Source organism: Candoia aspera, chromosome 10 (assembly GCF_035149785.1).
Source record: "Candoia aspera isolate rCanAsp1 chromosome 10, rCanAsp1.hap2, whole genome shotgun sequence".
Taxonomy (NCBI): domain Eukaryota; kingdom Metazoa; phylum Chordata; class Lepidosauria; order Squamata; family Boidae; genus Candoia; species Candoia aspera.
Window position 1 is genome coordinate 2866719 of NC_086162.1, and position 11301 is coordinate 2878019.

General features: G+C 49.7%; 1 protein-coding gene across 3 annotated transcripts in view; it reads left to right on the top strand.

Annotated features, from left to right (window-relative positions):
• Positions 1-511: 511 nt before the first annotated feature.
• The window catches only part of PPIE (peptidylprolyl isomerase E), a 338541-nt gene continuing 327751 nt past the window's right edge, over positions 512-11301 (top strand). Inside the window, exons 1-10 of one of the 3 annotated variants that reach the window (XR_010068500.1) lie at positions 512-622; positions 715-813; positions 1591-1634; positions 2177-2203; positions 2771-2852; positions 3002-3102; positions 3607-3730; positions 5241-5426; positions 6097-6239; positions 6318-6466. Coding sequence is in view for 2 of the 3 variants with exons in the window: in XM_063311726.1 (XP_063167796.1) it covers positions 592-622; positions 715-813; positions 1591-1634; positions 2177-2203; positions 2771-2852; positions 3002-3102; positions 3607-3730; positions 5241-5426; positions 6097-6239; positions 6318-6386 (906 nt within the window). In the remaining variant the exon portion in view is untranslated. Of the gene's footprint in view, positions 623-714; positions 814-1590; positions 1635-2176; positions 2204-2770; positions 2853-3001; positions 3103-3606; positions 3731-5240; positions 5427-6096; positions 6240-6317; positions 6601-11301 lie in introns of those variants that run through there. The other 2 variants (XM_063311726.1, XM_063311727.1) reach the window with 2 other exon arrangements.

Sequence of the window (11301 nt, forward strand, 5' to 3'; positions counted from 1 at the left end):
GCTGATCTATTTGCGGCAATTTTAATGCGCCTTTCTGGGACCTCCAAAAAGCTCCATCGGAAGCCCGCCACGTCTCCGTGGCCTCCCGGCTGCGGCTGAGATCTTGTCCCGCCGGCTGCAGGGAAGGTCGGCCGCCAGGCCGGCGGGGACTTATTTTCGGCCACCCTCGCGGGACCCAAGGCCCGTCGATCACGTCAGGACACCCACGTCGGCCGGAGAAGCGGACGTGCGAGTCCGGCGGCGCAGGCCCCCAAGCAACCCGGGGCTCTTGGCCGAGGTCGGCTGAGGAAACCCGCGGCACCCACACGGGCGCAAACCGGCTCTGCTGGAGGCCGCCCAAGAAGGGCCCGCGGGTCTCAGCCGGCGCGGAGCAACTCGGGCCTGCCCGTTCCCTGAACCCGGGCGAGGACGCGCCTCCGTCGGTTGGGAGGGCTGGGGCTCCTGGGGGCGGCCGGCCGGGGGGGGCGCTCTCGCGGCCCCAGGAAGGCGGAGGGTCGTGGCGGGGCCGGCGCCGGACCTCCCGCCTCCAGGGGCGCCCTGCCGGCCCGGCCCGCCCGGAAGTGGCGTCTGGCGAGGCGGGCGCGGCGGGCGATGGCCTCCAGCAAGCGGGTGCTGTATGTGGGTGAGCGGCGGCGGCGGCGGCGGCGGCGCGCGGGGGGGGGATGTCGGGCGGGCGCGGGCTGACTCGCCCGGGCGGGCCTCGCCTCGTTGCAGGTGGGCTGGCCGAGGAGGTGGACGAGCGGGTGCTGCACGCGGCCTTCATCCCCTTCGGAGACCTCACCGACATCCAGATCCCGCTTGACTACGAGACCGGTGAGGGCCGGCGCTGGCTGGCGGGGGGGCGGCGGGGGGGCGGAGCCCGGTGGCCCCGCCGAAGAGGGCTCGATCGCGGGCTCCCCCGGCGGAATGGTCGGCCGGCCGGCCTGTTGGTGGGAGAAGGCCTCGCCCCGGCCTAAGGACCGGCTCTCCTAGTCATTGCGCCGGCGTGAGGATCCCGGCGGGGCCTTCCGCCCTGCTTGCCACGGCTTGGACCGAGGATCCTCTGCCGGTGGTGGCCTGTCTTCGGCCCCGCCTCCAGGCCCCGCTAGCAAGGCCAACCCGCAAAGCCGGGAAGTTGCATGGGCTGTTGGGGGCGGTAGAGAAATACGCCCGTAAAAGAGTAAGTGTTCAGCCCCTCACTACCCTGGAGGTGGGGGCCGGGTTTAACTTCAACCAAAAATTAAACAAGGCGGGCCAAATCCTTTCCTCAGCCTCCCATAGTCTTAAATCCTCACTTGGAGGCTGGAAAACAGATCGCAGAAGCTTGGACTGGGCAGAGTAAAAGCCAGGTTGGGCTCTGTCTTTGCTCCAGGACAGAACTTGGTTGGAGGGGAGGATGGTGCCTTTGTAGGGGTGGGGGTGAACAGGAGACAGGATGGCGTGGGTGTCAAAATGGTTGCAACTGCTGCCTCAACTCTTCCAACACACACACATCCCGTCTCTTTTTGCAAAGAGCCCCAAAAGTTGCTGCTGATCTCCATATCAGGGTGAGTATTGAGCACGTCCACCATTTCCTCAAGTACTGACTTGGCGTTTCCCTTGTATCTGCAGAAAAACATCGAGGCTTCGCTTTCATTGAATTTGAGCTGGCCGAGGTGAGCCAGGAAGGGCGTTTTCAGACTTTTCAAAGGTTCCTCATTCTTCCGCTCCCTGTGTGGGGTCAGGTGGGAGGGTGAACTCCCTGAGCGTTGGGAGGGACTGCACAAAATCCAGTTGCACAGGTGACGTTATTCTTGGAAATGGCATGGGTCAGTCATCAGACTGTGGACCCGTCTGAAGGCCAGTTTTGCCCGGTTGACTCGGTGGGGTCTGGCTTGAAAGAAGGTGTTTCTAGGCTGGCAAATGGGAGATGGTTGATGTTTCCAACCACTTCCATCTTTGGGATTCTTCAAACCTTAGCATGTGTTCCTTTGCTACCAAAAATGCAAATGGTGCAGCAGTGGGGATTAGAAGCTGGCTTACTAAAAGGTTTCTGTAGGCCTAGCAAGGTCTCGAGGACCGTGCGCATGCTTCTTCCAGCTTGCTCACCTCATGGTTGTTTCTGTCAGTACAGTACTTGTTACCATGACCGCACCAAAGGAGGAAGAGCTATTTAGGGGGATGTTCCACCTTCAATTATTCCTTTGCTTTCTTTTAGGATGCTGCAGCCGCTATTGACAACATGGTAGGTTTATCCGTAAATCCTTATTTCGTTTTGCAGCAAGTTCAAACACTTTCTTCCCTTCTGTGCAAGTGTTTAAGGTCATCAGAAGAGGCAAAGCCTTTCTCGGGTTTCTCTCGTGAGAAACAGCCGGTCTTCCTTCTTGGCTTCTGAAGGTGAGCAACCCCACTGACGTGCCTCCCTTTCAGGAAGCCATGGAAAAGAAAAGGCTGGTACCTCCTTGCTTCCCGTTTCCTGAAGAACTACTGCTTCAGCCTGTCAGGTTTTTCTACACTTGACTGTAGCCCAAAGGCCAAGAAGCGATCCTGTTGGGTTTTTCAAATCCAGCCTTAAAACCAGGCAGGCTCCAAAGGGAGTCCAAGGAAGTCCTTCTGTGGAGCTGTGCAAAAGGGGAGTTAGAGCAGTGGAGGCAGACGTGCAGATGATACGGACCTGGGTGGGACTGCTAATGCCCTGGAACCAGATTCAAGATGATCGTTGCGGGAGACAGGAACGCAGCACTGATATGAGCTGAATTCCTTGGCAAGAGAGTAGAAGGCAGTGACACCTCTCCTCCTCCCCTCCATTTAGAACGAGTCCGAGCTCTTTGGGAGGACCATCCGCGTCAACCTGGCCAAGCCAATGAGGATCAAAGAAGGTTCTTCCCGTCCAGGTGAGCAGCAGAGTCTGAGATCAGGAGGAAACTCCAGCCCACACACTTGTGGTTGTTCTGAGAGAAGCCCTTCAGATCTCCTTGTCTTATCATTTAACTTGGCCATCAGTTGACAAGCCTTCTGAACTTTTCCTGCTTTTCCATGACAGTCTGGTCAGATGATGACTGGCTAAAGAAATTTTCGGGAAAGACGCTTGAGGAGAATTTGGAAGAAGAGGGATCAGTGGCAGTCCGGTCAGAGGTTCAAGAGGTACAGAGGCATCCCTTGGCAAGAGGACTTGTGGCCCTTGGTGGCTTCTGTCTGCCAGGATGCTCATCTTATCCAAAGACCTTTTGGGGGCTGTGATAGGTTCGCATAAATGTGGGCTTTTTTTCAGTGAGCTGGGCCCAAATTTAGTCTGCAAAGCCTCTGTGGCTGTACATGAGCATGCGGTTGCATTATTTATTGTTATCTTGCATTTTCTCCAGATGCTAAGATGGCATATATAGCACACTCCCACCAGATTTTCCTCCCAGAAGCTCTGGAGTGAGGGGGAAATCAAGGGAGTGACTTGTCCAGAATCACCTACTGAGGTTCCACAACTGAATTTGAACCTGGATCCTCCCAGTCATTTGGCTGTGTAACCACTGCATCACAGTGGTTCTCACCTCATCCCCTTCTTAGATGCCTTCTTAAAGCAGATGAAGAAGGAAAACAGCTCATGCATAGCCATCTTCTGGATCCATGGAAGAAGCTCTGTTTCTCTTCTGTTAGGGGGAACCACCGGTGAAAAAATCCAGGACCAACCCCCAGGTTTACATGGACATCAAGATTGGAAATAAACCCGCTGGTCGATTGCACATTCTCTTGCGGTCAGATATTGTCCCTATGACCGCTGGTAAGAAGCAAAGGAATCTTTTGTGCTTGGTGGGAACGTTCATGGTCCGTGGCTTTTTCATATTGCTCTTGTGCTACTGGAACTTGCAGTGTTAAGTCTCTGTCCAGAATTGGGAGGTTTCTCCTGTTAAGAGACAGGAAGAAATCGGGGAATCATCCAGACCTCTTTTATCCAGTGACACCCTTCCTCACCCCGGGCCTCTCCAGGTGCTGCAGCTGCAGCTTCAGGACAACCAACATGTCTGGTGGTCCTTTTGGCTTGGGAGTTGCAGTCCAGATACATCTGGAGGGTGCCAGGGTGGGGAAGATTGTTCCTTGTGGTGCCCTCCAGATGTGTTGATCATAGCGGTAGGGTGTTACGGAAACCACATTGTCAACACCTCTGGAGAGCACAAAGAGGGGACAGCAAACCAAGAAACAAGGTTAGATCATCAGATGCATGCTAGTTCCTCTGATTCTGTACCACAAGTGTGTGCCCACTTAGAAACGAGGTACAGGTTTCCGTGTTAGGGGTTTTGTTCAGGCTACTGCAGCTGACTTTTCAGGCAACTTTTATTGATGGGAATTGTGATGGAGATGGGATCGAGGGGGATCAGTTCTTCTTCCCTTCTGCTATAGGCTTTTTCACACAGTCATCCCAGAGATTAGTTAGCTAGCCCTTTTCAATCATCCAGGAAGTATTTTGTAGATTTTGTTATGTTGGCTAAGAAGCTTTGAATCCAGCAAATAAAGATAAGAAAAATCTTGAGTTTTTCATCACAGAAATTCCTAAGCCTTAACTCCTGTGGTGAAAAACTCAATATCGTTCCTATTTTAAGAGTTCTGGCTTGTCCCAGCCTTGTAGCAATATTTCGTTTGCACCTTGGTAAAGACTGAAGGATGTGGTTTTCCTTGCTTCTTTTTTAAACTTACAGGATTTGTGTTGAAGTGATTATTCAGCACTTTTCTCTCCATTTCTGTACATACTGGATGCTTGTTTTTTTTTAAAAAATAATTATGAGTTGCATTCGCTTTTAGCTTTATGTTTATAGTTCATTAAAGAGTCATTTGGTAGAATGATCCCTCCAGAAATAAGTTTGATTTTCAGTTAAAATAGTACTCCCCTTAACTGCCACAAATTGTAATTTATCACCTCTATATACTTTCTTTGTTGGGCCAAAGCCCTTGCAAGATAGGGCTAAAGATCAAGGCATAAAGAGCAAACCTAAAACAAAGGTAAGATCCATTTAACCAAGTGACAAGGCTCTGAATCCCAAGCAGCAATTGAAACAATTGGAATTCAAGAGAGCAACAGTACTAATTGAGAGTGGTCCAAGCTGAAAGTGGTTTTAATTGGTTTACAGTGGATAAGGAAGGACCAGGCATGTGCTCAGAAGGGAGTTCCACAAGCTGAGGACTGCAGCCAAGACCCCATTTTTATGCATGATGATGTTCTACACAAGTAAAAGTTTCCACCCTTCTCCGTCACCATTCCTGCTTCTTCCTTCCCCACCCTGCCCTTTGACTTGCAGAGAACTTCCGCTGCCTTTGCACGCACGAGAAAGGCTTCGGCTTTAAGGGAAGCAGCTTTCACCGAATTATCCCCCAGTTCATGTGCCAGGCTGGAGATTTCACCAACCACAATGGTTCCGGAGGGAAATCTGTCTACGGGAAGAAGTTTGACGATGAAAACTTTATCCTGAAGCACACAGGGCCAGGTAGGATGTGGTGGGGCTGCTGAGGAAAGCAGGAGACCCAGTCCCGGTCCATGTGGTGGCGCCGTGTCTGCACTTGTCTGGGCCTGGGGTCAGCACCCAAACGTGCCTTGACCTTATGCGAAGGCCACTAAGTCTTCTCACCCTGCTTGGTCAGCTCTGTTCCATTCATCCTTCGCTTTCTGTGTGGCTTAAGTGCCCAGCACTCCTGCCTCTGAAAAGACTTGGTTCTACAAAAGAGAATCCAAATCCCTCTGCGGGGTTACCGCACAGCTGACAGATTGCATGTTTGTGCATATGTTAGTTTGAGCATTCGAGCCATTGCATTCCATTTCTCCAAGCCACACTGAGTGGAAGGAAATGGTTGACTGTACAGGCGCTTCTGTGGCAAGAATTGCAATGCTGGGGGCTTTTTCCCCTGTCAATCTTTTGTCAGGGCCCCAAGCAGGTTCTTTTGAGCATGAAGTTCTTTCAACGCCAGAGCCCCTTTCTGAGCCTTTGCCCTTCTTACAAGGGCCTATAACAGAGGAAGGAACCAGCAGCTGCCCCAAATTTGCTGAACTAGGATTCCAGCTGTTGCTTACATTGACCAGGAGTTGTCCCCAACCCTGGATTATCCCAGAAGTTTCCCGTGCAAGAGGTTGGGGACACAAAGTCCATTGTGTCTTTCCAGGTTTGCTGTCCATGGCCAATTCTGGTCCCAACACGAACAGCTCCCAGTTTTTTATCACTTGTGACAAGACTGACTGGCTGGATGGGAAGCACGTGGTCTTCGGAGAGGTTACCGAAGGAATGGACGTGGTGCGGCAAATCGAGGTAAGGGAGGAGCCTCTGTGAACAAGTGGCCTGGTTTTGCATCTCTCTTCCACATCCCGTTTCTCTCTCCCTCTGAAGGCTCAAGGCAGCAAAGATGGGAAGCCAAAGCAAAAAGTCCTTGTCTCTGACTGCGGTGAATTCGCCTGAGTGGCTGCAAGCAGACGCTGGTTGGGAACACTGGCAAGAGGAACGCCGAGCACAGCCTCGCTTCACTCTGGATGCAGCCTGTTTGGGATCACGTTTCTGAAGATTCAGTCCAAGTCTGTATTACGCGTCTCTGCATTCAGAACTGTAAAGCTGTTAGAAATCTCTTTTGTACAGAATCTTTCCTTCTATAAAATTACATGTATTTTTTGCAGCACACTTGCCTTTTAATTTCCCCTAATTACCTTTAAAATGGTTTACTTTGAATTACGTAGTCATTTAGCAGTGTGGTCTAGTGCAGTCTTTCTTAACCTGAGTTTTCCATATCCTTCCATGCTGGAACTTACAGAACCTGAAGTCCAGCACGTCCGTGGTGGATTTTCACGGTGCAGGTGCGAGGGATGGGTCTGCACATGGCGAGAAGCCAAACCGATGCCTGTGCAGGGCTCAGGCCCATTGCACTTCTCTTGCAGGAAAGATCAGCTTTCAGTTTTGTTTTAATCATGGTTCTTGAAAGGCGCAAACTGCAGCTGAGGTTAAAGATGCCGCTTGTTTTTTCCGTCAGCAGTAACCACAGCCACTGGTTGGCAGAGCAAGAAAATGATTTGTTGATACTGGAAGCAAAAAATGCCTGATTGCTCATAGCTGCTCTTGAGCGGAGGGGAGGAGGGTGCCCTTTGGGTCTGAAGCTTAGGCATGCTGAGTTTATCTTATTTCTTCATCTTATTGTATGCTGCTGAATCTGCCAGGGAAACAATCCAGAACAATTACAATATTCAATCATATTAATAGTAAGAAGATTCCAGTAAGCTATTGTACTGAAATAAAACCAGTGCTGCTGACAGTGGCTCCATCACTAGCTTGCTTAAGGCTCAGAGGTACTGAGTGTGGAAGGAACAGAGAGGGCTCAGCGCTTCTGCAAACCCTGTTTCATGGGCCCTTCCAGCTTCTTCCGACTGCCTCTCCCGGAGGACCACTCCTCCTGGGCCCAGTGCACATGGTGGCTACAGGTAGCAGAACACCAGCAGTGGGAACACTGAAAAGACTCCCACTTTGCACCCCCAACTCCACCCCAGTTGGGCCAAATCAGGGCAGACGGAAGGGGCAAGAGGGAAACATGCAAGGAACCTGAAGCCCCCAAGCAGCTGGGCCACACAGCTGGGCTCAGGAAGTGGAGCAGACACCAATCCTCTCCCCGATATCCGAAGCCAGGCCTATAAGCAGCTCCCAGCCAAAAGCAGCCTTTGGGAGTGTCTAGCAATGGACAGACGGACAGATGGTTGGAAGTTGGGTGCCAGGAGCTCCCTGCTGCTTCTCCTCTTTGGAGCTGCTGCTGGTTGTGGGGGTGGCTAGAGAAGTACCCGAAAGCCATTTGGGGCAAGGGGCTTGATCAGCCCCTGCAGCCAGCCAGTTTGGGGAGCCGGTCAGTTTCAGGTTTGTTTCGGGGAGGACTAGGCAGGCAAACTGGGGAGGTTGGGGAGTTCCCAGGATTGGGATGTGGATGGTGGGGCACCCACCAAAATAGCTACAGTGCGCGATTGAACCCCATCCCCTTTTACATGTGTTGCAGACATGACACGTCAAAAAGAGTCAGAACTTGAATTGCACAGCAACAGCACATCCTGGCTTTTTTGACGGACACCCCTGCTGGGTGGAGATAGTTCAGCCCCATGCAAGGCTGGGTCTGTTTGAGTAAATTCCAGACAGCTGCAGGATGGCAGCAATGAACCACTAGAACACCTCTGCTGCCATCCTGTGCTCATCCAGATTTTTGCAGCCCTAGTTTGGGGCTAAATGTGTCCCCCTTGAAGGTGGTTAACTAGGTTGTCTAACTTCCTTTTGGAGTTCCCCTAACACCTTCACCTCTTCTTGACCTGGAGAAATGAGTTGTCAAAACTGGACCTGTGTGTTTCATCTCTAAAGATTGTGTTTATGAACTGAGACTCTGCTTCCAACAGACATTAGTGTCACAAGTGCACTAAGGCTTAAGTTATAAAGTCTCTGCTTGTGTCATGCCACACCCAACCCCACCAATCTGCTCACATCTTTGCATTAAGTGTGAGCTAGGGCTGTCTTTCAGCTGTGGGATGTAAAGTTCCTGGGTCCTGTTTGGGACCTCTGTGGTACAGAACAAACACCTCAGAGAAACAGCCACAAGATGGTTTTGTTCCCTTTTCCTGGTGCTGATGAGGTCCTGTAAAGTTGGTGTTGGCGTAGGCAGAACAGCTGCTATCGTTTTGGAAAGTAATCTTGGCAGAACTGCACAATAATAGCATCTTCTGGAAAAGTTGGCTGGCAAAACTTCCCAGACAAATGAATGGAAGGATTTTTTTCTCCACAGAATATGTAATTATGGGATTTGTTGCCTAGGAGGTTACAGTCTCCACCATAAATGCCTTTAAAAAACCCACGCAGCCTCCTTCCTTTACTCATCTGTTGCTAATAGTAGCTCCAAAGGAACTGCCTGTAAGGGCCCCCACTGGGGCGAGGGGTGGCTGCTGGGCGTACAGGTGTCGGAAGGGCTCCAGAGGACTCTCAGTGGGAAATGAAATGTTGCATTTAGGTCATCTTCAGCCTGATCCTGCAGAGCAATGCTATTAGGTGCACATCTTTGAGAGATGCAGTGTTCAAAGGGTGATCTAGCAATGCTGGCAGTATTGGAGGTCAGTGTCACTGAAGGGTCACAGGATTGGTGAATTTGAGGCAATACCCCTCTTCACAACACACAAACTAGCCCAACTCGCTCCCATGTAAAATCCAGACCACGATGAGCCTATCTGCAAAGGCAATGAGCCGTGATTTGTTTATATTAATCTACGATAAGGCATCAAGAAGCAAGTGTTCCACATGACAGGGAGCAGAATTACTAAGTTGTGTGGAAAATTGCACTCCCTGCCCCACCCATTGTCTTCCCAAAGTTTTGCAGAGCTCTGCTCTCAGTGGCCAAGGGAGTTCCCAAGTGGCAGCCGCAAAGCAAAAGTCCCTGAATCCTGCCTTCTCAGAGCTGCTGAAACTGCTTGGAAAAGAGACGGGCATTTGGATTGCAAGTGGGTCTTGTGGTGCTTATATAAAATCTATTTTCACTTTAAGTTTGAGAGGAAGGGGCCCACTTTAGAAAATATTATCACTTGGGTCTTCATATTAAGTATGTTGGTGCAAAAAATGGCCTTTCTTTGAGTAACTGCACTACTAAGCCATGGCTTCTAAAATACTAAGCCATGAACTCTATTTCTATGAACCAAAATGGCTAGGTCCACACAATCATCAACTAAGGGAATATTTTACTGTCAAGATCTTTTGGCCTTCAGTTGCCATCAGCCCGTCAAAAATGGTGGGAATTGTAGTCAAAAACAGTTGGTAGGCACAATATTGCTTACTTTGCACTAAGTCGATGTCAGATGAACCAGGTGTCTTGAGAGTGTTAAGCAGGTTTATCTTTTGGAGAACCAAATTATGGTTGGAAGCGGCTTTGAGAGTGCTTGCAATGGGCCAGATGCAATCATCCCATCCTGACGATGGCTGAACTCCAGTTCCTTGCTCAGGTTTGGCCTGAACTTGTCTCTTGACTGGCATCCAATCTTGCACTGATAGCAGGCTGTCATATGAACAGCAGGAATTAGCATACTCTGAGACTGACTCCAGAGGACTCCTTGGAGGTTTCATGTGGCTCAACCTGTCCCAACCTGGCATCCTTCAGAGGAGCTGGGCTGTGACGTCCATAATTCCCAGCGGAAATGCAGTCCAACACATCTGGAAGGACCTAGCTAGGAAAAGGGGAAGTGGCCCAGTGACAGAAGCACAACATTCTGGAGACCTTTCCTAATCTGCATTTTTGGTAAAGAGAAGCAAAATGTTGTGCTGCCACAATGGAAACAAATGGCTAAACTTGAGCAACTGAGACTTGAGTGACTTGCTTATTCAGCTGCTCTCTCTTGCTCCTTTTCTTGAAGGACTAAGTAGGCAAAAACAAGTCAATTGCTTAGGCTTTGGTGCCCCACAAGATAACTGAGTGGGTAGAGCTAGTTTAACATCTACCAGTTCTGGGCTAAACGTAATTCCACAACATTTGGTTGACTGTATCAATTAACTTTTTAAACTGTTCCTGCAACACATTAATGCCACCCCCATGACCCAAGTTATGGAGTGGTGAGAAAAGGGCCCCTAGAATTGGGCAAAGGATATCTGCAGTTCTTTAAGTGGAACAGCTATTCATCTCCTGCTCTATTTTCCCTGGGCTGGATGAACATAACACTATACCATTATGTAGTTTGTTTGCTTTTGGCAAACACTAAGCATCATGGCTTAGTGTTATATGTGAATCAGGCCACTAGGGCTTAACAAACCAGGATTTTAAACATTTTCAACTCAGCATTATGCATTATGCAGCTAGTAGCTCTGTAGACTGTCATATTCAAATGGAAGTTTGGGGGGTTTTGTGATGATGATCTTAGTTCTATTGCCTTAAAACATGTAGTGGGGAGTGCCTCACCCACCCCCATAAAATAGCTGGAGTTTTTATGGCCAGCATAATAGATTATTTTGAGCCCTGTTCTAGAGAGATGTCAAGAGCTGTTTGTGCAACATACCACTATCTACATGGCCAATAACTGCTCCTTCATTTTGGGCAGCAAAACAAATTTCTCAGGGGCAGCAATGTTGCAACAGATATGTATTTGGGTTGGTTGAATCTGCTTCCTTTTTATCTGCAAGTTCCTCCCTTCCAAACTCAGTAGTTTGAATTTTCTTTAAAAGTTTGCACTACAATTTGTGCACATTTCTCATATATATGTTTATTATTTATTTATTTATTTTACATCCCGTCTTTATCATTATTTTTATAAATAAATCAAGGCGGTGAACATAGCAAATACTCCCTCCTCCTCCTATTTCCCCCACAACAACAACCCTGTGAGGTGAG